This window comes from Poecile atricapillus, chromosome 4 (genome assembly GCF_030490865.1).
Source record: "Poecile atricapillus isolate bPoeAtr1 chromosome 4, bPoeAtr1.hap1, whole genome shotgun sequence".
Lineage (NCBI taxonomy): Eukaryota > Metazoa > Chordata > Aves > Passeriformes > Paridae > Poecile > Poecile atricapillus.
This window is the reverse complement of record NC_081252.1, coordinates 34,629,644-34,656,224: the sequence shown is the minus strand read 5'-3', so window position 1 is coordinate 34,656,224 and position 26,581 is coordinate 34,629,644. Positions and strand designations below refer to the sequence as shown.

Genomic DNA, 26,581 nt, shown 5'->3' with positions numbered 1-26,581 from the left:
ACAGTGTTTAGGACTTGCAAGAAATAGATGTGCATTTCTTACACTTAATACACTGCATATTTCAGTGTGATTTATGAAGGTGGCTTATTTTTCATACACTTCATTAGAGCACTATGCTCATACTGACATAGGGGCTGAAGGCAGCAATACTGAACTCAGAGTTTTATTTCTCATCTGAAAACTATGGTCATATAGTTTTTGTTGGTTTTTTTTGTTTGTTTTATTTTTAAACAAAGGCTCAAGGATTATTGGCTTAATTTGTCTCCAGTTCAGGATTATGATTAACACCAGCTAGGAGCTGTGAACATTTTCAGCCTTTTGTTGGAACTCAGCTAAGTTCTGTCATTTTAATCACAAGTCAGTTGTTTGAGCACTAGACAGGATAGCACATTTATCAAAGTGCAAAAACCATTTAACGACCCTGAAAACCTGCAATATAAAAAGGCATTCAGGTTTCCTGCCAGAGGTGTCTAGCATATGAACAGATAGATACTCAGCACACAGAATTGCTGCCCTTGAAAGCACAGTTGTCCTGTGGTGTTGAATCTGTACTAGGTGCATAATCATCTCTGGAAAAAAAACAGTAACAATGCCAATCTGACTGCTGGATATGGGGAATAGTCTGGAACAAAGCCTTTGTAACAGCCACACATCTTCATCCCAGAACAATAATCACAATACTGTTTTCACATTCCACTGCTGTCACTATCTCCAAAACAGTTATATTGGCAAAAAGACCCGATGATTATGATGAAAGTGAACATTAGCCTTTTCCTGTTAATAACAAAGAATTAATTGGTGGAGACAGCATGTGTTGTTGCAGTTTTTCCAAACTGACACCCAAAGTCAGTCAGACATCTAAATAACAGTTTTAAAAACCCCAGTGCCTTGTATGTGCAGCTATAGATTGGGGAATGTAACCTCTTTTTTGTTTTTTTTTACAGTTTCATTAGCACAGCTCTCTTTACTGGCTTATAACTTGCTCCCCCCTTCATGGTCAGGTTGGTGCATGAAATGACAAGAGTTTCAGACTCCCCCCACCAGGAAAGAAAGGATCTTGTTATAATAAAAAATAACATCTTGTTAAAATAGAACAGAACTGTAAGTCCAGTGATTTCCTTTACTTGGAGATATAAGCCAACACAGTGACTGGCAGAATTAATTTACAATCGTCCAAAAGCTCCCATTTGTACCAGTATGCTGACTGCCTGAAGATCATGAATACTAAATTCTCTTCAAGTTCTCATAGTGCTAGAACCCAATGACCCAACTTTTTTTTTTTTTCCTCTCCCTCTCTCTTTAAAATTTGATGGCTCTAGAAATGCATGGAATAACCACTTTACAGTTTGTGACAATACAGTAAAGTGTTGAGCTATTTACATGGCAAATGAAAAACACATTTTAGGACACAGATGCCTCAGGCCTTGCTCTGGCTCCATGGAGACAGGTGATACTGGAAAGGCCATCGACACTTCAGGGTGTATATTGTAGTGCACAACTGCCTGCAGCACACTCATTTATTAGCTTTAGATTTTACTAGAGGTTTGTTCAAAGCAAAGATTCTGAGGCCTCCAGCACCACCCATTTTTTTTTCATACCAGATGCTAGCACATCCCTTCCTATTTCTTTCCTGTGCATATGTTTGTCTTTCTAAAGTGAGCTTGGAACCAATCAGATATGATTTGCACTGCCACCTTAAACACTGGAACCAAGTCATAAAAAAAAAAAAATATATCACATAACCTTATTGGTTTTGTCTTTATGTGTCCCTCATGGAGGATGTCCTTCACAGAGAATCACAGTTTGGAAAATAACTCTTAAGACTATCATGTCCAACTGTTAACTTAGCACTGCTGTGTTCACTGCTAAACCACATTCCCAAGTGCTGCATCTATGCGCCTTTTGAACACTTCCAGGGATGATGATTCCACCACGTCCCTGGGCAGCCTGTTCCAGGGCCTGACTACCCTTTCAGTGAAGACATTTTTGTGATAATCCTGTAAGCAGATATCCAATTGAGCATCTCATCCATTGTTTATCATTCTGTTAAAAATCAGACATGAAGTTATGTTCCCAGAGGTTGTTCCTATCAAGGACTGAATCAGCAGTTTGGAAGCCAACTGCAGTGCAAGGCAGCAATAGAGACACCAAGCCCCCTGCACAGACAAAGCACAAACACCACCAATAATCAATTTCCCTTGCCTGTCTGATTTCACAGGAATGCATTCCATAATTTGAAATTTCATGGCTGATCTCCCCTTTTTCTTTTTGTTTCAGGTTTGGTTTTTGTGATTTTTTCAACAAAAAATACCAGAATAAAATACATCCATTTATAAAGACCTTTGAAACAGACTTTGGTAATTACTCTGCCTCATGTTTCAGCTAGACAGCTTCTATTGAAAAAAAGCAAATCACTACAGTTAAATAAAAGAGGCAATAGAACACACATAAAAGAACTAAATACCTACAGAAGTGTTTAACTGTTAGCTGAGAGTAATATTTAACCAAACTATAAATTTAGTAGTTGAATGTAGCATTTAAGTGAAGACCAATTTTAATAACAGAAGTGGTTAAGTGCCTGAATTGTACTGAGATAAAAAGCACTTCCATGAATACAATATGAGCTATTATTCTATGCTTTGAGAAACTGGTTATGTTACAAAGTAGCTTAATGGCAGTTTTAATATTTTGAAATTATTAAGAAGGTACAATATAAACCCAGAGCATTATTTTAGTTTTCTGGCACGCCATCTTCCATCAGCTTGAAGTGTGATACAGATCTTCAATTTCTTCAGAACCATTTGCATATGAATTATATCAATATACAACCACAGCTGTCACAAATTCCATGTCTTTCAGAGTCACCATAAAGTTTTTGTAAGCTTGAACAACTTGATCAATTCAAATTGCTGTAGTGTACCTATCTGAGTGAGGGCAGCCTCTGATGATGTGTTGGGTTGTGGTGCTGTCTGGCAGTGAGATGATGGGGAAGAAAGTATGTGGTTTCCCCTCTTCATTTTCCATTCCTAAAGCTTTGGTTGCTAGCATCCTGCTCAAAGTGTACAGCTAATCATTTCTGATTGTTAAATACTGCCCAAGAGTTTCAAATGAAGGTTTTATACATTTTTTTCACCTCACTACTATTTTTGAAGCATTAACCTCAACATTTTGAACGCTACTTTAATTTGAGAATGTGATCCATTAACCTGAATGTGTGAGACACTTGGACATTTGCAAACATTGGAACAATGCCTCAACAGTTTATTTTAATTTGAACTGCAAATTATTTAATGGAGAAAATACTTGTTTTGTATCAAACAATGAAATAAAGTTATCTACCAAAAGGAAGTCACAAGATTTCTAGAAGTCAGTGGAAAAAATAATTTATTGCAATTTCTTTTGCACATTAACATGAAACATTTATACATATATATTCTGTGCTAATAAGATATACTAGATATAGACAATTTTTATACACAAAGTAATTGCACTATTCTATTTTATAATGCAAATATTCAGAAATGATCAGTCAGATAAGAACAGATACTATTCACATAGAAATGCACTATATATTAATGTTATGGAAGGTCCATGCATCTGAAAACTTGTCCGCTTTTAGGAACTGTATCAGCTGATGAAACACACTATGTCCCTTTCCAAGATTTACATCCTTTAATTATGTCATGATGCCTAGAATATTACCAGGTCTTCTCAAGGAATAAATTAAGATCATTTCTGAAATTAGAGAGACCAAACCAAAAGGCAACCATATCAACCATGTCTCAGCAGCATGCCTTCCAACTCCAGGGGCTACATCAGATGAAAATCAATGCACTACAAGTGGTCTAAAATTGTCCAGCAATCTATTATTAATACGACAATTTAATTTAGTTTATATAAATCAATGAGAAATACATTGCAAGTGAACAGCATTTCAGTAGAAGTACATTGGCACATGCTTCAAATGGCAGTATCAGAAAAACAGCTTCCCCCTTCCAATACAGAAGATGTTTACAGGGTTCACAAAGGGAAAATGCAGGGTGATATCAAATGAGAAACCTTTTTCTAACCAGGAATTTACAGAGCACCAAGTATTATTCACAAAATGAATGAGAAGCATGGTAATAGCAGAACTAAATCTGACACTATTTATGCAATAATTTTTGTAATGCTGCTTTAGGTATTTTTTTTTAAATATAGTTCCTTAGGTTCATTGTTCTGCCTATCAACTGAAATACCTATCTTTCCAGAAATGTCATCAATTCACATAACCATAGTACTTCAGAGATGAAGATGAAGATGTGAAGCATCAGATTGAAGTGGTTAGCTGTGGCGTGCATACTACATGGTTTCATTCAATATTATCTGGTGGTTGGAATGGTCACATGACTGACATGCAAAAATGCATATCAAAAAAAGGAAAGCTTGAAATACATGCTCATAGTAGAGATATAACAGTACCAAACAATAAGGACAAAAAATTAGCAAGCAAGCCTGGGAAAAAATGTTAAGTATGACTTCAGAAGTAGGGCAAAAGACAATGGTATTACACATGGCAATGGGAGATATAATGTGAAAGAACATTCATAACATAACCTTACTGCCTGGCACCCTATTTGGAGACAGTATTGCACCCTATTCAGCGTCCTCTTCCTCTTCCCTCAGCTCAGAAAGCATCTTGCTTTGTTTCCTTGAGAGCATGCAAGCAGAATTTGAGAATTAAGGAATCTTCTTTGAAGCAATAACATGGTGGGTTAATGCAGTGACAAAATACATTTTACAACTTGCAATCAGCATCAGTAAATAACAAAAATTAAAGAAACCAAAGTGCATAGGTGGTGCATGTATTTCTTTTGAATGCATTGTATGTAGGAATGAAACAATTCCTGGTGAATTACCAGCTCTGCCAGAGATATTTCAATTTGTTCCCACCAGTAATGTGGGAACAGGGCAGAACAGAAAGATATTAAAAACTGGAGAGGGAGTACAATTACAGTCATACATCTGAGGCTCTTAGCAAGATTTATTTTTTACAACAAATCTGTTTCTCAAGAGAGAAACTTCAGCTGAACCTCTGTTAAAATAATGAAGACAGTAATAATTAATCTTATAACATGCAAACAAGCAGATGCAAAATGAATAATTGGTTACAGTTGCTTTGTTCTGTGTGTGTTTCTGATACTGTTCTACTTATTGCTGAACTGGTAGCATGGAAGAGACATCAGAGAAAAAAGGTGAAAGAGCAGCACTCCAAACCAATACTTATTCTTGTAAATTAGGTCTTTCTCAGAAGTAACTGCTGCTCATGGGGACTGGTATTAGAGATGTCAAGCCAGGAATCAAGACTGAGGCATGCTGAGCTGCTTCAGCCCTATCATTTTCTACTGGTCTAGCAGAGCAAAAGCGTATTTTAAGCCTTGGTTTCACATCTCTTATGGCATCTGTAAATATTTTGTCCTTTTTCTTCACCATGTCCTTAAAATATCATGCTGATAGGGCTGCAAATGCTGAGCTAGTAACTCTCTAATGGATATAATGAAAAGAAAAATACATCACTAATGTGCATCAATTCTAGATTGAAGATATTGGAGGTAGAACACTTCACAGTAAAAGCAAAATTAGCAGAAGTATATTCAGGATGATTTAAAAAATATTTTTGTGCGTACTTCTATATGCCACTTCTTGCAATATTCTAATATTCTGGAGTGACCCTTCAGGAAGTTAACCATATAGTTTCTGAATATATGTTAACATGCCCTTATTTATTGTTATGTACAGTCCCCTGAAATAAATGGCACTGCACACAATAATACATCAGCATTCTGAAAAACTTCTGGAAAGAAAACCAAGACTACATGTGTGCATAAAGCAAAGTGATTACTTTAAAGTGATCAAACATTAAAAAATGGTTATTTAATTTACTGATTAAAACTATTTGGATTAAATAGTTTGGATTAAAACTATTATGCAGAGCCTATAAAGTTCCAGAAAAAAACATGAATAGTACCTTCACAGCGGAAACTGTGAACAGTTCAAAAAATGTTAAAAGAATAAAACTTTGTGCATTTTTTGTGTATGGACAGATGAAATTGTGCAGGGAGTGAAAAAGAATCAAAAGGTTAGAGGAATAGATTCTTTCACTTTTCAAAATCACCTCTGACAAAATTATTATCAGCTCACATCATCACATCACTGTATTTTTCTATTCTCCTATGCTCCCAAACTTAGTACAATTTAGAAGATACCTGTCTCGGGAGAAGTCCTTATGTCTCTTAAGAATTACATCTATATCTGAATTTCAGAATTAACAAAAACTAACAAAATTAGAAAGACTTTTTGATTGTGCTTAAACTGTGAGTCATAAGTGCTCCTGAAAATCAAGCTCACTATTTCTCAGTCAGGTTTATTCCTGCCCCCATGTCTCCCTCTACAAAGCTCAATTACTGGATAATAATATCAGCAAGTGTCTCTCAGGACTGCTGTGAGGATTAACAAAACTAGCTGTTGTACAAGACCTCTGAAAAGCAATTGCAATATTTAAAGTCTTAAACTACCTGAATCATATATTCATATTAAACATGTGTTAGGCTGAAACAAGGAAAATACCCACCTGACTCAGTACCTCTCTGAAATTTACATTTAAAATTATAATGTGCCCTGCTACAACATTTATAATGTGAAAAAAAAGTAAAAGGTGTTTAATTAAAATATATTTTAAATAGAACAATAGATTTGAAATAATGGTAGCCATGTGAAATTATAGTTATCTTACTGTAGAATAAGAATAGAAAAGTATTTTCAAAAGTGGCACCCAGAATATAATTGTAAGTAATATATATTAAAATACAGAATTAAAATACAGAGTTAAAGTACAGGAGGGTTAATACTGGGAGTTACTATTAAAAAGTCAATATTCATATACTTGAGTACCAATAGTAATAAATCTGGATTAGATCTCCTAAAAAAGCCTAAACAGTTTAACAGTCTAAATTACAATTTCAGAAGTACATGAGCATTCAGACACATAATTAATTTCCTCTGACCTATAAGAATTATTTCAGCCAAGGTAACTGATGACTTTCATTATTTTAGTCAAGTGTGTTTTTAAGATTAAATACATTATCTGAAAACTCCTTCTTTCTGTGTTACTTCAGGGCAAAATTCAAGCTATGTAAATTACTTTTTTTTTTAATTCCTGTTGACAATGGATGGAATGTATGCACCTGCTCATCTATGGCAAAGCAGCTGGCATACTGTAACCTCATTGTCTAAGTCTACAGTTTGAGCCTAGATCTCATTGGTTTTTACTGAATTTCTGGATAATACATGCCCAGAATTCTGAAACTGAGGCATTAGCTTTAAGGTCCCTCAGTGCTTGAAGAGCTTTACCCTACCTCATTTTGAGAAGAGGACTTAAGCTGATATGCCATTTACAAAAAATAGTTTTGTGTATTTCCAAAGTGGGACCTCTGCCATGCAACAGTCTCTGAAAAAGCAGGTGCCATCTGGGGTTAAGAGACCCCCATACTAATCAGGTGTGAACCTGCTTGCAAATAGTTGCTTGACTGTTGCCTAAATATTTGAAGGCACATTTTTTCACTCACTGAAAGAAAGCAAATGGCAAATTTTGAAGTGCTGATAACCAGACATGTCAGCTAAACAGAAACCGACATTATATTGCAAAACCTAGTAGACTGCAGAAATCTGTAAGAGGGAGATATAAATATTTAAACACTTGGCATTCCCTCAAGGACTTTTTGAAATCAGAAGTATTCTTTCAGGAACTGCACAAACTGCAAAGACAAATAATCAAGGATTTTCAAGTACTGTCAAGATAATAAATGTGTTAATGAAAGAGTGTTGCACAAAACTCATCATTTTTTTCTATGGAACATTTAGTTTTGCAAATGTAAATGAATCTCCGTGGTTTACATTAAATTTTTAATGTTTATGTTTGAAAAAAAAACCCAAAATTACACTCTAGTTACTCATACCTCTGTCTCTGTACTCTTTCTGGACAAATACCAAACCTGCATTGGCTCTTTTTTGCCCTTCATAGAAACTGGACCTCTGTACTCCAGGTGGAACTGAGGATCTGAATTTTCTGGTGTCATAAGACACCTGAAATTGAAAGAGAAAACATGTAAATGAATGCACTTTGCATGCACTCTACACACTGCGTAAAATATTGAACATGTTACAGGTACGTGAGCTAACTATCAAAAGATTCAAATCTATCTCTACATCATTACTATATTTGCATACCAATACCTCTATATCATAATGTAGTCTGCCATACACTTTCATGAGAGCTTACATACTTAAATAATGGTGGAAGGAGGACTGTCACTTTCAAGTCCAAAAAAACTTTTATGATATGCTGACAAAGTGACTTATTTTAAAATGTCAACACCAATAGAAATAATACATCACTCACCTGTAAGTATATTCGGAGACATTGATCTTTCCCTTTTCTCCAGTAGTTTCTGTTCTGCTTGTTAGATTGACGGTATTTCCAAAGAGACAGTACCGTGGCATCCTTTGACCTATGACACCTGTGACTACCTCACCAGTATGGATGCCTATGGTTATCTTTAGAGAGAAAAAATTAAGTTTGAATATTCAAAATTAATGTAACTAATCTGATGCTTCTGACTAAATACAGGCAATATGCCACTTTTATCTACTACAGTTTATTTCTCCGAAGTGCTACTCTTGCTTCTTCAAAGCCTTGCATTTTATATGTTTTGTCACTTCTTGTTTTTTTAACTTTAGTATACTGTCATGCCTCTGCCTTCCACATGAACAATCAAACTCTGTAATTTTCCAGCATGCACCCTGCTGTTATTATGTAACTGTGAAAATAAAAAAAGAGGTGGGAAGAGAGGCATACTCTGCAGGTCTGTTTAATGAGTGCTCAGAAGGTGCAGAAAAGGATGGCACAGGTCAAGAAAAAAGATGTTTCTCGAAGGAAAAATCATGGTATTCTGTATTCAGAAGGTCAAGAGATAGGACAGAGGTTTGGAGAAGCTCATTCTGTAGCATGTTACAGTTACTGTGAAGCCCCAAATCAAACCTTCTCACTGCTTTGCTCTATGATAAAGTGAAGTACATAGCTCTAAGCTAGGTGACAGAACAGCAACATTCATGTAAATAGAAATATGCACCGCACTCGTTAATATTTTTCCGCTCACAGCCTTATGAGGATAGTCAGTGCTGCTTGCCCAGTCCTATATCAGTGCTACAACATCTCCAGAAAGTCCCACAATGACTAAAATTCCATTAATATACACTGGTGTGAGTAATCATTGCTGTAACTGTCTATGGAACTGTAATTCTCTTTTTAATGCAATAATTTCTCATTCTGACATGAGGATCTGAGGAGTGATCAGAAGTATCAGGGAGGGAATATTATTGTTCTGCTCCTTGAGTAGAAGAAGACTCAACAGATTGTACTTGATGCACAATAGGAATTCATTGATTATATTGAAATGATCAGAAAACAGGCATAAATTATGTGGACCTAAATTAGTCCCTTACCTTTTAAAGCACAGTAAGCATTTTAAGGTGTGGGAACTGCACATGTCACAGCTACGTGTGACTTCTCATATTATTTGTATATATATCAGTCTCAAAATTTAACAATAACAAAGCTTGCATGAACTGGGACTAGAGCATTATCTTATTTCAAAACATCATCCTATTACAGAACGGGTTTTTCATTCAAGCCCACATTTACTAACCTGTACAGGCTCACCATCTACTTGAACTTGGCCTGCTATTTCCATCATATCCAAAGCCAGGTGGCAGATAGATCGTGCATGATGCATGCAAGGCTCTGGTAGACCACTCACTGTCATGTACTTGTCCCCAACTGTTTCCACCTATCAAGACAGATATTCTTCAATTACTTCATTATTATGGCTTTTAGAGTACTAGAATTGATGTAGTGCTTCCTTCAAGACTGCTTCTCCTTTAAAATAGTTCCCTTTCCCTTTCATTCAAATCACCCTAATTACTGTCATCTCTGCTTGTTATTGAAGAGAATTTACTGTAAACTCGCAATGTAACAACTTAGAATGATACTGTGATTGTGTAAACCTGAGTCTCTCTCTTCTGGTGTCTTCCGAATGAAATTGAGCTCTGTTTTTGCTCTGATGCACACCCTTGATTCACATGGTACAGGGCATAAAATTCAGTTCTAGCAAAACCTAGGGATGAACTTCATAAACACACAAGCAAACACACATACATATATATGGGATGCATATGTATCTGTCTCTGTACCTTCCTGCTACCAGCCGCATTTGCAACTACACCTCACTCCTTATGGTAGACTGAAATTCACATTGAGTAACTGAATAATAAATTATCATTTACAACTAGAAGACCCAGGAACAGAAGTGAAAAACTTAAAGCACAAGGTCAGAAGACCACACGTGGCTTGTATAAGCCAGCTGCTAAACGTGGAAGTACATTTATATGTCCACCTAATGGGTCAATGAAGAAATCGTAACGAGATTTTAGTACTTTATGCTCCTTCAGACATTTAGAGATAACCAACATACTCTTCTGTAGCTATCTAACATAACACAGTTCAGATGAGAACATAAGTTTTTTTAAAAAAGTCTAAAAGACAAGAAAAGACTGGAAAAGACTGACACCATAGTAAATAATGGAAAAGTAACAGATTAGATACTTTAAAAATCCTCTGCTTACCTTATAAACAAATGGATTCCTTCGTGAATCAGTCAGAATATCAAATCTTGTGTAAAGATCATTTAGAAGATTGACAATTTTCATGGCTCCTTCTCCAGAGGCATGTTTACTACAAAAGGCATTGAATCCCACAATGCCACTGAAAAGAATGGTGACGTTGTCATAGCGCTTGGCTGGAACAGGGCGCTTGTGTCTCAGCTCATTTGCCACTGATGGCGGCAGAACAGAGTACAGTAACCTGCACAGGTAAGGAAGGAAAGGAGAAAGTGAAACAGAGACAATGAGGAGAAAGGTGTTTACAGCAGCACTCTTCATATTTAACTTCCTACCCACCATGGGGTTTTTAACATACTCCCAGCATCAACAAGCAACAGAAAAGGTGTTTACTGAAGAATAAGTTATTTGGAAAACAGGAACTGATCCACATCAGCCTACCATTTCAAACACATTACTACATCTAAATCATCAACAAAATGAGACATCTATTACTAATTTTTCTGACATGATTTGTTCATAGTGTCTTGCATCATTTTTACTTCTTTCTGCCACATCCTCAGCTCATATAATAAGGTTTTGCTCACAGAACCATAAAAACTGCAAAAAAAGACCATTAAGAGATCAAACAGTTTTCCACCTCTGATGAATTCATGCATTTCTAAATGCTTCCTCTCTTTTGAGCATGCTGCTTTTAGGGTCTAGAGTGTCTTTTTTAAATTAATAGTCTATATGATATATTAACACTTGTTCATATTATGCAAATAAAATTCAATCACACACACAGAAATTCACCCTAGTCTCATGTGTATTCCTTCAACTTTCTAACTGCTATCTTAACATCCATTTCCCTCCTGACACAGCTAAGTGGACAAGCTGAAGATCTCTGACTGTCTCACAAATCTTGAACATCATTTGGTACACAGCCTCCTGCACAAACCCTCATTAGTTGCATTTTTGGCAAGTTCACAACTTGAGTTATAATTAGTGAATACTTTTGGCACATCATACAGTAACTGACACTATCTGTTCCAGCAGCTGCCACGAAGGCTAGAATTCCTGAAGATAAAATGACTTTAAAAAGCAAGCCAACAGGAATGCAGAGAAAAAATACTTCTTAGGCTTTGTTTTCTCTGGTTCTCCTGTCCATCCCTTCCAAGTATTTTTAAAACAATTTCCATTACTCCATTACAGAAAAAACCCATATTTGTCAATAGAGTTAATACAGAGATGTTTTATAAATAAAATCAAACATGAACTCCATACTACTTTTCACACAAGCTTTTGCCAGTTATTGTTGAGTTGAAATGCCATAGATCAATAACATTTGAATTTGACTTTATAGTTATCTGTAGAACTGGATTTGGGGCCCAGTGCACTCTTACTGTTATGTGTTATTTTTATGTATTAGTATCTAGATAAACACAAATCCATTTCTGCAAGTAACTAACTATTAAATTCAATTCATAGCATTAGGCTATTGCAAAATTTCAGCTTCAAAGAAACTGTTTTCAAGGTTTGTATGATAATTTTTTCTGTTCTATTATCCTGTGCCAGAAGGACAAAAGTTGGTTTACTGAGCTCTGCCAAATAACAGCACTTAGGCATTCATCAAACTCATCTTCGCTACAGTGACTGCATGTAAGTTTCCAAAATTTTAGGTAATTCACAAATAAAAACCAATTGTCAGCTCATTTTTTATAACTTGTCAGGGAGGGAGCCATCAAAACATCTATGCATATAATGGCCTAGACTGTGGGTGACATTTGACAAAGTAAAGAAAGAAATACCATATTAAATGTTCTTTCCTGACTCCAAAATTACCAGTCCTGATTATCTCTGATATTCCTTACAAGATTCTGTTATTCTTTAAAGAAGGCAGCTATAAATAATATATTGCTTTGAGTGTTTCAGCTCAAAATTAGGATTTGGTTCTTACGTGTCTGTCTTTTTCTTTTCATCTTCCAGTGCACGCAGTGTGTGCTGCAGTCTGTCAGTGAGGATTTCAAGCTCCTGGGTCAGTTTATATTCCTCTCGGAACTGCTCTCCCAAAAGAACTAGATCACGGGTAGCATCATGCAATGGAATATCACTCAGATACAAACCTCTTCTGGTTAAATCATCCAAGTTCATCACACTGCAAAGCATTGAAATATACAACAGTATAGGTAAAATTAAACTTCCCAAAGGAGCATTTAAAACTCAAATAAACAGCAGAGTCTGCTGAATAACAGCAGAAAGATGAAGCTTCTGAACTTCTGATGAGCTGTACAACATATCCCTTCTACAAAACACCTGATTTGTGATCATTCATTTTAACCCACAGCTCTTGATTTTTGCCTTTAAATACAGAATTCTCACTAAGAGTTCCATGAACATAACAAATGTATGTACTTCAGCACACAGTGAGATTATGTAAACAATCTTTCCAGTCAATCCTCCATTCCAACCACTTCTTTATCACCAATCCATCACATTAAAACTACTGCAGAAATCCATGAATCCACATAGAAAACCAAATTATTGTCACATTTCTTAGCATTCTCTGACTGATTAAAAGAAAAGGATAAAACTTGCAAAAGAAAAAAATGGAATATGAGGAATAATCATTTGTACACACTGGGCCAGAGCAAACCAATATTTATATAGAGTATTTAATAATCAGCCAAGTTCCAATGTTTAAATGCTCCTATCTCTTTTAGAATAAACACATCAAAACAAATTAAATCAATATTCAAGCTAATTAGTCTCTGTAGTACTACTCTCACAAGTGTTCTTAAAATTAGTAATTGTAAAATGAAAATGAGTATTATAGCACTCTCTAGGTTTAAAGTACCTTGGTGAACAAAGAAAGAGAATACTGTCTGCTTCAGGCAAGTAGATCATTTGCCCTTTCAGGCGTAAGCAGCTGATTTCTGTGCCAGTCAGTTCATCTTCACACTCCAACTTTTCCACATCCAACAGCCCCTCCTGGTGATGAAAAGTCACAATTTTGTAAGGGCAATGGTGTGTTCTGCACCAGGCCTAGTATGTAAGTGCATTTACTACAAAGGCAGTCAGAATACTTGGAATAGACTTACAGCTTATATTAAACCCTGATTAATCTTGTTCGAACATCATATACTACCTTTATTTTAATACTATAATTTGTTGCCTTTAAGACACAAAGCACTGTATCTTTCTTTACATTCATGTTTGTAACTCCTTGTCTTCTTCCACGAGATTTCTGAACAATAGATCTGACAATAGTATTGCCTGTTCTGTGAAGTTCTATCTGTGCCTGGGACCATCTCTAAGAAATCAGCCTGGTTTCTCTCAGGGGCAGTTTTATTTAAATAAACAGGCTCCTTGCTGTAGTAGGTGTTAACTCTGCACACTGCATCTGTTCGTATCACCCGCCCTCTTTAGAGAACAGGACACAGACCTTTGTATGAACATATGGGCCCAAGCAAAAACACATTTCATATTTGTCTCTCACATTCTTATGAGTAAAAGTAAATGTAATTCTGTTTCTACATTTGCTTTGATACAATACCAGAAACTAGACTGGCCCCTTGAAGAGAAAGCATCAGACATGAAGTGCATTTACTTCACCATTCCAATAAAACATTCTACTTAACAGCTACTCACGAATTCATACCTGTGATTCTCTCTTAGCTTAAGACTCAAAAAGGTCTGAGCATACTACAGAGAATTTTCTCTGAAGACTTCTGAGCTTTCTTATCTCTCCAAAGCACACTTCCTTAAAGAAAAGCTGGGAAAATATTCTCTAGTTACCTTAGTCCTCAGTACGAAGACTGTATTGATATGGGAGAGGATCCCATGGAAGCTAATATCAATATGAGGCCGGACCAAGGAGAAAACTGACAACAGACTGCAATTTCCTGGCTGTAGCTAGAATATTAAAAAACAGAAAAAAAAAAAAATCTGACTGTTATGCTTTATAATAAAAATATACATAGAGAAATTATATTCCATTTTCTTACATGACAATACTGAATGGAAGAGAATATATACTTCATGCGTCTCTCCATTGAATCACAAGGTTTTTAAATTATTTTCTTACTACATATGGACATGACCATAAGGAACAAAGCTATTGTAGAATTAGGCTATTTCCAAGTCCTTTTTCTAACAAGAAAAGCACAATTTAGTAAATATTATACACTTAAACTGGAATGCAGTTTAGGCAGAGAATTCTAAATCTATTTTATTCATCTTTAAAACTAACCTGTGAAGCATCTATCACTATGAATTTTCTATGGCTATGCATGCATAAGAATCAACTAACCTGTGGAAGGACTCTGTATATAGCATTGCCACATTGTGTGACCACCAGATCTCTGTCAAATATGATGTGGAAAGGAAATGCCTTGCAGAAAGTATAAGGACTGATGCGAGACTCTTGGGTACCATTTTCTTCAAATCTGTCAAGGTCCTCATAGTAGTCCTCTTCTTTAGACTCTTTCTCTTCAATTAAAAATTGAATGTGGTCACACTCCTCATTTCTCTGTTGAATAACCTTGAGAAATGAAGAAAAAATGAAAAACTGAAAACTCCGCTACTCATTAGTAACTGGAATGCTACTGTAGAGACAGGAATGTATTTAGAGGAAAAAGATAAATTCAAGAATTATAGTCATATCTTGAAAAATACTGTATTCTAACAAGAATTTCAGATTTCATAGTTTTTATAATTCCAGGTGAATAACTATGCCTTTGCTTAGCCGCAGTTGCTCTCTGTAAGAGCAATCACCCAAAAAATCACCCAAATACAATTTTTTAAGCCTAAGTGAAATGCAAATCCTGAGATGAGAACTCAAGGTTTAGGTTGTGCTTGCTTTTACTGGTACTTGCCAGAAAAAAGGGTGGCCCCTTCCCCTGGAACAAACCTGTGTGAGTGCTGAATCCCACAGAACCCTTGAATCCTTATTTTGATCAAAGCTGTTCGCAAGGTCTATAACACAACAGCAAATAGTGCTGACTATTTAGAGATGACTAAATGGTGCTAAGAGGGTGGGCATGTCACTGACAGCAAGAAGGAAAGTGGATGGAGCAGATGTTAGGATATAAAGTCCTTATACATTCCAGCAGACTGCAAGATCAGAGCCAACAGACAAAACTAAAAGCAATTACCATCTTCTCTGGGCTGTACTCCATATTAAAGGAAACAACAGCAAAACTAGAATCATTTACTTCAGTAGAATACCAAAAAGATGTCCTTAACACAGCGTTACACTCTTCAGTAATTTTACTCGAAGTTAGTAAAATATATTAAATTAATAGGGATTATTTTGTTTCTAGCCACAGTCATTACATGTCCCTGTATGGCAATATAATTTAAGCTAATAACTAGTAGAATAACATCATTTACACTGAGAAGCCAAATTCACCTCTTTTCAGATTTAATTAGACTTAATGATTGGAAAAGAACAATACTATTTACATGGTATTGTTTAGTGCTGATTTTCTGGAACATATTCCACCTGATTCTACTTTCATGTTGAGTCTGATCCTTAAGTCACTGATGCAAAAAGAAAAGATCTCTTAAAATGTCTAAAGCATCCTGATTTTGCCCTTTACACATAGTCTTAACCACATAGATTAACAGTTGCCATTTGGAGCAGGTATGCACAAACACTGCAATTGATCCCTAAGATGTTAAGTTTATAAAATATCGGTTCTTCAAAATTGCCAAAAATACAAGTTGAAGGGATGGGGAGTACTCAGACATTCATTTGTTCCTATACAAATGAAAGAGTGTAGAACAAAACCCCAGTATTTTATTGTTAAATGATGTTTAATTTAAAGTGGAAGTGTTCTTTGATCTACAAATTAACTACTCATTTGAAGAAGAGGCTTTTCTGAAGGACTGTTTAGAACAAGAGCCCAATTTAGGTGCTCTATAGCTGTGTGCTTCAGTTTTCTTCTCTTTCTATTACTTATGTAAGTAACTTAGATAAAGATCGGCCTACTAAATTTACCAGCTAATGTAGGTAACCAAAGCAGGATGTACAAATAAATTCAAATGTTGACGATGATAAAACCTAACTGCCTCAAGTATTGGTAGTCCATATGCCAGTGTGACAAAGAGAAGTGGGAAATTATGACCTAATAGGGGGTAAGCCTCAGAAAAAATAAACATTTGTCATCTGAGGAAAACACAATAAGTGGGCTTGTCTAGTTGAGTGATCCATAGTAGATGGACACCTAGTTTTCCTCTGAATTCAGGGTTTAAAGGTTTTCCAGGTCTTCCTTTAAATCATTATCCCTGAAACTGTGAGAGACTGTGGTCATATTGAAGATTACCAGAACGCAGTCAAGAGTCTTAGTTCTTACTTTCTATCATTCACGCACACTCCCACAGGTTTTATTTTAATAATACTGTCATTGTGGCCAGAGATAGCAGAGATTACACACAGAAACCTTTTTCAAATTGTGAAGATTTATCTCTAGAACTGATCTATGCTTCCAGATAATTTCCAGTCTTGGATCTTCAAAGTGTTGCTCTTGCCACAAAAGGGAAAAAACCCTGCATATTTTAGAAGAAAACCCTAACTCAGCAAAGCTGATTTTAAAGAAGCTACGAATTTTTAAAGAAATGTTCCTATTAACAACACATCACCTTACAGAGATATTATCTCCTTATAGCCATCCTACTGCACACTACTATTCTCTTACCAACCTGTAATTACAGACTTTCTTCTGCTACCATGCAGCACCTAACAGGTTCCTTCTAAAAACTTCCCATTTTATTTCATTTATTATAAATGAATGATGCATCAGTAAACAAAACCCAGGTTTAGAATAAAAAAATTACCTATAAAAATAGAACTGCTACATGCTTCAAGATGTCTAGTTTGAAGCAGGACCCTCTACAGATTCTACAGTCAGTCCTCACACATGCTGTGCTATTTTCCTAACCTTTAGAGATTAGAACTGTGCCAGTAACAGTGCAAAGCTGCAAATTTCCCAAGCATCTTCAAGTTCACTTGAAATGCTATTTCTGACCAGACTCCAGGGCATCTAGGAATGCTTGCTGTATTAATGCAACATGTTAGTGCAGCAAATGAACACCAGGCCAAACACATGGATGTGTGTCAGACCTACAAGACAGACACAGTGCCAGCTGCACATTCCTGGTAAACATGATATGCTGTGGACATGGCTGGTTTATGCAATTTTATTCTGATCATTCATGCACAGACACTTATTAACAGATGCTTTAATCATACCCCTCTCCAGGCTAGGAAATCTACTGATGCATCCCTAATTAACTTCCCAATGGATATGCAATTTCATGATGTCTTTTCTGCTCACACAACTTCTGAACTATCTAATCTTCCTATCTCATTACTTCATCCACCTTGTCAGCAAACTTAAAATAAGCACCTTTGACTGTTAACATAAGATGTTAAATTTTGTTCCTTTACCCTTGCACCTATAGATCCAACTTAACTGACCTATAGATCCAACTTAACTTAACTTAACAGATATTTGTCTGGTGTAAGGACCTGCCCTAGATACTCGGCTAAGCTTAAGCAGAAAGAACTTATCTACTGTTTCATTCTGCAAGCAAAGTTTGCAAGCCACACAATTTCAGTATCATTTAAATATTGTTGAAGAAGCCTCTGATAAATGCTTAACAAATCAAAGTTCAGTCACAAAGCAACAAAGCCAGCAATCAAGACTAATTCTTCCTCCCCCTGCAGTCTTGCTGCTGAAGTGACATCAGTTCACAACGTCTAAGAGCTCAATCACCATAGTAACTGCAGTTAAAAATGAAGGGAGAAATCATTCTCTTGGTTTCAAAGAGAATATATAACATCTAACTGCTAACCTGCCTGCGCCTTCCAGGAGATATACCTTCAGTTTTTCCTTGCCTAATCAAGTGAAAAGTCACACCAATATTTCAGGGAATGACAATTCAGAGAAAAGTTATTTTAAAATTAGTGTGGTTTAAAATGTATTTGGTGAGCTTCACACAAGCTATTAAATCAAGAAGCATTGCTGTGATACAGAATATATAATGAGCACATGCTATCTGTTAAGCTGTCACTGATGTGTCTACAAGATTGAATTCTGTAGATCTGAGCCTATCCCCAGGACACACTCGTATCTCAGCATGGCAGGATGGAATGTCCTTGGACAGGGATCTTTTTTGATGAGATTGTGAAAATTAATACAAAAACAGAGGGGTTTTGCCCTTTAAAGGTCAATACAAGATGAAATTTTTTATCTCTTCTGATCAAAACTGACTGTGCAATGCTACTTAACAAAGTTCACTGTAGCTGTTTCAGAATGATCCCAAGACAAAGGAGCTCACTGTGGAAATGGCACCACTTTCAGTTTACATACCCAAAAATAGAACCATGGGGATATCTTCTCCTGGCAGCTGGTTTCAGTGCAGACTGTCTCACTTCACCAAACCACTGTGCCTGGAGATAGTGAAGTTTACAGCTGCCCCAGTGCCAAAATTAGAAGCTGACCATGTTCCATGACTGACTTATCTTCACACACAGTTAGCATTTTAATGTGTGGACCAGTACTGCTTGTCCTCCATGGCAAGTACCCAAGTAGTTTTTAGATCAGCTCTCCAGCTGGTCACATATTCACTTTGTTTTTTCACACTGCCTTTGATAAGCCTGAAATTACCCTCTTGTCAAGGACTTCCCCTGATTTTTTCTCATTTTACATTGTAAAACATCTTCCCTATGTAAAAGATTTTGATAAGTCTGCTCTCCAAACAGATTTTTGGGCTTTGCTGGATTACGTACAACATTCTTTGTTGACCCATAGCATTAGTAGCCTTGAGGGAATCCGTGTCCTGACTTCACCTTCACAGGTCACCCTCATTTATATACAAACAACCTCTGACAAGTGAAGCAAGAGCAGGCATAGCCAGTAGGCTGCTAACAGAGATCTCATGACAAAGTTTGTCAGCAGCATTGTGATGATTTTTTAGTTCTTATACTGAGACTGGCAGAACATGAATATTCTTAGTCCATATAGAAAGTCAGCAACAATTTTTGAGACAATACCTGCTGCATAAATTTGCTAGAAATGGATTACCATATCCGAGAAGAATAAATTTGGATTTGAACTAATTAATCAGTTAACGCCAACTTGGCCTTTCCTGAACTATTCATCTGGAATTTTGAAACAAATTGCTTTCCTTTCAGTGCTAACAATATCTAACAGAAACAAAATTACATTTCCCACCCTGTCCCCCCTTTCCTTCTGCACACCCATACTCTAGGTGTTAAAAAGAGAATGCACATTTCCTGAAGGACACCATTCTAGAAAAAGGAAGCCCTACTTTATTTCAGAAGAAGATATAAGGTTTTATATCTGTATATTTATAGTTATATATTTATAACTATAAATATACAGATATAAATTATCTGTATATTTATATACAAAATTGTTCTGTGTGAGAATGAAGAAAGGTAATAAAATTAAAACTTTTTTTTTTTCTATTTAGCTATTTCTCTACCCACAGAAAGAATCTGGGACAAAACAAGAACAATATTTTTGTTAACATTAGTTTCCTCTTGTGCTCATTAGCTGGTTTTCTATGCAGGCTGAAGAAGGTGATCCTTCCCCACTCCTCAGCACTGGAAAGGCCAAACAAGGACTGCTGTGTCCAGCTGTGGGGTCCTCAGTGTAAGAGAGATACAGAGCTACAAGACAGAGTCCACTCCCTCTAGGGAGGGTCTCTAAGATGAACAAGGCACTGGAGCATCTCTCAGAAGAGGAGAGGCTGAGAAAACTGGCATTGCTCAGCCTGGAGAAGAGGTGGCTCAGCAGGATCTCATCCAGCACACAAATACCTGAAGGGAGGGTGAAGAGAGGATGGAGCCAGACTCTCTTCAGTAGTGTCCATTGCCAGGACAAGAGGCAATGGGTACAAATTGAAACACAGGAGGTGTTGTCTGAACATCAGGCAACACCTTTTTACTGTGAGAGAGATGGAGCACTGGCACCTGCTGTCCAAAGGATTTGCAGCATCTCCATCCCTAGAGATAGCTGAAAGATGTCTGAGCATGGCCCAGAACAACTAGGTGGCTGGGCATGAGCAGCTGAGGCTGAACAAAATGACCTCCAGAGGTCCCTTCCAATCTTAGCCATTCTGTAACCCATGAAACAAAATCTAATGACTTAATGATACAAATTCAGCATTACCAAAAACAGTTAATGTCTGCTACCACCTTTACAGAGACTTGTAATATATTAGATAAATTCAAAAAAAGTTTCATGAAAATACTGACTTAGAAGCATGTATTCTCTCAGGCAGATTTATCTAAGCATTTGTTCAAAACAGATGGAGAAGAAAAGTGGGTAACAAAGAACTAAATATCAAATTGCAGATATCAACATTATACTAATATAAAGAGAACTGCAGAACTTACTGAGTCAGTTCTGTGTTGAACTATTATGTAAATGGCTTGGTTAAAGAAATTTGAAAGGACTACTCAGGAATCCCCTTTGGCAAGTTGGAAGACGACTCCCATTATAACACTGGAAACTTTGGGCTAGGCACTGAGGTTTTTATCAGATTCAAAAAAAGCCCCATTCTTCCTTAAACAAAATTCTAACTGAGGTCCAAACCAAAGATTTTACAATGGAGGCACTGATTGGTCCACAAAAACTAGAAGGAATTAAAAGCAATTCCATTGTTTTTCTGTGCTGTGCTGTTTCAAACAATGCATTGCTCACAGACTAAAACACAAAGCATTAATTTACTAAATTATGAGGCAAAGAATGGAGATGAAAGAAGCTGGTCTATTTTTATTCCTAGTCCCAATATTTTGAACAATAAAACCACCTAGCTATTACAATGCCAGACTTTACTTTAAAACCTTCACTCCATACCACTCATGATTAATATCTGACATGTGAAGTAAAGGAGAAAGACTTTCACTGTCTGTGGATAAGCTGCAAATTTCATCACTCTCACCTTAGAGAATCAATTCTCTGCCTATCTACCACTGGAGTTTCTGAGTACCTGTGGAATGCAGCAGTGTGTAATGTCTTACAAATATCAAGACGTAGGCTTTATTAATCAGGAGAAACATGAAAAAAGTTCACGGTTAAGAGTATATGACCTTCTAACAGGGAAAAGGTTTAAACTGGGGTAACAGACAAAAAAAAATATACACTTTCTTCAGTTTACAGGTTAATACTATTTTTTAGACACCTATGTGCTTTTGCCTCAGACAGTCTAGAAGAATAGTGTAGAATTAAATTATACTTTGCATTCATTTACATTAGGTTTGACTAATACTATTAAATTTTTAATAGTATTTAAGTATTTACTTACACTATAACAGTAAAATTTGCACAAAAGCCTAAAAAAGTCAAATTAAAATAAGAAATAAATACATAAATATTTAAACCTCTTTAGAACATATGTTATTTGTGAGAAGTCCTAGACGGATATTACTACAGATTTCTCAGCAAAGTAACCTTCAGATTGGGAGCACAGTTTATCAAAAGTTTGTGCTGCTAGTTGCTTTAGACAACCCAGATTTCTCTTCTGCCCCATGGATCACTCTTGCCTCTATGTGTGGCTCTCTGAGAGACAGAACACCAAACCATGTAAAGGAACACATGAAGGGGAAAAAAAAATCCAAGAAAAACCTGTTGTTTTGAACCCAGTTCATTTCCTCAGTATAGTTTATTTTATAACTTGACACCAGCTGGAAGGCACAGCCAAAGAAGCTGCTGTAGAACAAACCTGAGCACTGAGAGAACAGGGACTGCTTAAGCTGCCTGTGCTACCAAAAGAAATGCTTGTCAAGCATCAGCTTCAGCACTTTTGCAGCCAACTTTCCAACACAGTCCTTCTTGTCTGTCTCAACACTTCAAATAAACAGGGATCTAAAAAGAAGAGTGTTTTGATTCTGTTGTATCCTTCTGTATCTGATTACTAACACCTGCTGCAAAAGTTTGAACTGTGATTTTCTACAAAATAGAATCTAAACAAGGACACAAGTATATCACTACACTATACACAGCTAGACATCTACTATAAACCTGAGCTAGCTTAGAACGGGAAACCTAAAAGGCGAGTACTGTGATACAGCAGTACAAATAGCTTTGTCATTGGATTGCTTGCAAATCTCTTAGGGATTTTGAGGAAGGTAATGGTTTTGTGATAAAATAATGAAAGGATTTTCTCAGCAAGCATACAATGAAACAGTGCTAGAAACGTACTATGGAAAGGAATATTTAAAAAACCCAACGAATGATTGGTGCTTAGATTATTTTCTACCTGATGAAAAAATATTTATATCAGTTGCAATATTTCTAATAGAAGAAAGCTTTCATTTTTTGTTTCTCCCTCCATATATATCTACACCTTGGACCAAACTCTAATTTTCTACTATTACTTATGCAAGGCCTGATCAATTAAATCTTTCTGTTGATCTGTATGGGCAAAGCAGAAGCCTCTTTCCCATTTCACAAGTGACTGAGCAAACATGTCATTACATAAACTCTGTCAATGAGGAACATTTCTTCACTTCTGGGGCTCTAGGTGCATATCCAGTCACACTTCCATGCAATGACAGCAAGAAACACACAAACATGATTATTTTCTGGGAAGAACCTGGCATGCTGGCTGGGAGGAAAACACTGCTTGCCACCCAGTCCTCATCAATGCACATCAGCCTCACAGTCTGCATACAGATGAAGAATCTAGGACAAAGAGGAAATGTCTGTGTTCTCAGAGAACACAGCAGACAGTAAGAAATATATGCCAAACATAAAATAAAGGGGAGAAAGAAGCACCCCAAATAAGCCAGTATCTAATTTCTTTACATGTCCTCTTTACAATCCTTTTCTGAATAAGGGGATATTGTTCTGGGGTATTGTTCCCAGTTGGGTCAGGCCAACTAGAGCTGGCCTTCTCAAGCACATGGCTTGAGTCCTTCAAGCAACACAAATGATGATGGCTCTTCCTGAGAGTCAGTACGGATGCCACTCCTTCACAGAAGATAGAAACACTGCAAATTACTGTTTGCCATCACTTCACTTTTGATTTTCTTGGGTTTTTTTTTTACTATTGACATAAATTTTCCCTGAGTATTATCACTTCAGACATTACCTTCATATCTATTTCTGTACCATGGATCTGTTGAGCTACTGTTTTGATGATTCCAATGACAATATCCTGCAGACCTTCTCTTTCAGAATAGTAATGCAGAATGAGTCCCTTCCCCTTCTCCGCGTCAGTGCATCTAAAGGAAGGGGCTCGCATACCCGGGTAAATAGTAGCAAGGTGGTCATGCAAAGCATCCAGGTTCTGAAAGAAGAAATGAAAATCATGATTATAAGGCATTCACTTACTATTTATGAAGAAAGTAAGTACATACTTTGTTCAGTCTGAACATCCCCTTTCTCCTACTGCTCATACTTCTACACATTTACCTTATTCTCTGTAGAACTGTCATCCAGTTTCAATCCTTCCAATTCTAGTCTCTATAATCTTCTCTTAAAATATTAATCCAGGAGCCAAATACAAATAAGCATGTCTGAATAAACATAAATCTTTCTCCTTATTATCAATGAAAAAGCCTAGTTCTGACACCATAATAATTAAATTTACAGGGTCTGACAAAGTTCAAATTTTAAAGTAAAGATTTAAATGTTTAAAAGACCAAACTCAAATATATCTTTCCTTTGACAATAATTGAAAAACTCCACAGAATAAACAGAAATATCACAGCTGGCATAATAATGTATCAGAAAAAGTTGTTCAGAAAAGGGAAGAGATCTTTTGGTTTATTTTTCCTGCTACTGTCCCAGACATCTAATGTATTTAAATTTTAGCCAGACAAACTGTGATCTGGAGAGGAAAGCTAAATTATAAACTGATATGCATACTTAATAAGGACATAAAAGAGAACAGTGAGATCAAAATCACACTTAAAACACAACACTAGATTCAACTTCAATTGTAAAGCAATTATCAAGGCCCCAAGCTGCTATTTACTGTACATTTAACATAGAAAGAGAAACTAGTTTGCAGGATAGAGTTGTAACACACAATTTTTTATTTATGTTGTATAATTCATAGAACTCTTTACATCTTAAGTCCAGAACATTACTGCATATTTTAAATGTTGATCTCTCACTGCCCTGTGACTGCTACCACCAGGCTTCGAGTATTGTTTTCTGCCAACAGGAAGTAACAGGAAGTGAAGTGAAAATATTTTCAATGTGCTATCTGGGAAATTCTCCACCTTCCACGAGCATCTGTCGATCATCAAATTTGTGGAAGCATACTGAACTTGATTTCATGTGAGCTATGAAGTGCTTTAACAGCTGCCTCTTATCCTGGAGACCTCCAGACAAAATGACTCTCAGCAACGAATTCCGTGGGATGCACTTAGCCTGGAATTTCCTCCTTCAGTTTTTTAGCTTGTTTCAAATTCATGTTTTTGTTGCTATATCAACATTCCAAATTAGAACATGAAGAGGCAACAATCTGGGTGTCAATTCATTCCAGCTGTTAGCGGGCATTGACAAAACAAACACAATGCTTGAAGGCAAATTCTGTAAGAATTTTGCAGGGTTCGAGACAATGAAATTGGAAGAGACTGCTTTGAAAGTGTGGATGCGAAAAGAGCAAGAGAGATGACTGACTCTGAAAGATTGCCCCTCCATGTCCTTAACTGGATGCAGAACTGCAGTTTCAGTACATATGCCTCAGGAACAGCCAGGATATATTGACCTTTTGGAAAAAAAACTCTTAGGGAGATATATGGGAAAAGATGATAATCTTTCAGTTATGCAGTCATCAGCTGAAGAATTTCAAACAGGGAATAGCCAATGTCAAGGATGGAATCTTTGTAAAATTATTGTCTAAGTATTAACATTTAAGTCTGGCACAAGCGTGACTAACAAACTGGCAGTAGCCCCATTCTGCAAAACCACTTTTCCACCCTTCTACTCCTTTACTGCTGACTTTGTCAAAGCAGTGTAACAGGTGAAGTCCATGTGGTATGTCCTTCAGTTTTCACTCTCTAATCTTCCAGAGTGGGGGACTTACAGTTCACTGTATTCAAAACCTTGCTCCAACACATAGTCAACTAGACATGTTTTTCCAGATCGTGGAGCTGAAGTCACTCCTAGATGTAGACATATCATTGTTACTCCTACTCCTATTTTTTTGCTGTGTTTGATCCATTCTAAATTGATATTGCAGCTTCTGAAAGAACAAATGTCTTTTTTATTATATGTTCACCTGCTGTGAGCCAGAGGTGAGGTCAGGTACAGATTATAATAGGCTAAGGAATTTCCCTGAATTCTTGGCTCCTAGACTGCTCAGACGTATGCCAGAGCTTGTGCTGGGACCAAAGAACTAATTCTAGAGCTATGAGAAACAGCGATCAGCTCCATGGGGAAACAAGGCAATCTCCAAGCAAGAACAAGGACGAAATGGGGCTGATCCTGGTGTGTCTAAAAGTGAGAGTTGTGGTTGCCACCTGAAATACAAAGATATGGGCACCTGAAATACAAAGATATGTTGTTCAGCGCTGTGTGGTACACAGCAACTGGAACCTTATCTAAAAGATGAGTTAATCCCCTGAATTTTAATGCACTGCAATCACGAAAACCTAAATAGTCATGTAAACAATTCCTTAAATGAGAGAACTAACCACTTTGATTTTCATTCAATAGAAAGCTACTAAACTGAACATAAAAGCACACTTTCAGTTTCTTAGGAGGTACCTCTTTTCACACTGCTTCTCTTTGGCAGTGTCTTTCAATATGATTTGCAAATTTTCCATGCTTGTGTTTTTCACATAAAGTATTAATATTGATTTAGTTACTATTTTTATTTTTCTCCTTCATGAAGC

The 26,581-nt window shown here is 36.5% G+C and overlaps 1 protein-coding gene across 1 annotated transcript in view; it reads right to left on the bottom strand.

Annotated features, from left to right (window-relative positions):
- Positions 1 to 3,367: 3,367 nt before the first annotated feature.
- GUCY1B1 (guanylate cyclase 1 soluble subunit beta 1) overlaps positions 3,368 to 26,581 on the bottom strand; it is a 42,047-nt gene continuing 18,833 nt past the window's right edge. Inside the window, exons 5-13 of the mRNA XM_058839156.1 lie at positions 23,824 to 24,021; positions 15,005 to 15,235; positions 14,491 to 14,607; positions 13,550 to 13,683; positions 12,653 to 12,850; positions 10,720 to 10,957; positions 9,744 to 9,884; positions 8,438 to 8,592; positions 3,368 to 8,121 (exon numbers count right to left, since the gene is read on the bottom strand). Of these exons, the coding sequence (XP_058695139.1) occupies positions 7,989 to 8,121; positions 8,438 to 8,592; positions 9,744 to 9,884; positions 10,720 to 10,957; positions 12,653 to 12,850; positions 13,550 to 13,683; positions 14,491 to 14,607; positions 15,005 to 15,235; positions 23,824 to 24,021 (1,545 nt within the window). The 3' untranslated portion in view covers positions 3,368 to 7,988. The remainder of the gene's footprint in view (positions 8,122 to 8,437; positions 8,593 to 9,743; positions 9,885 to 10,719; positions 10,958 to 12,652; positions 12,851 to 13,549; positions 13,684 to 14,490; positions 14,608 to 15,004; positions 15,236 to 23,823; positions 24,022 to 26,581) is intronic.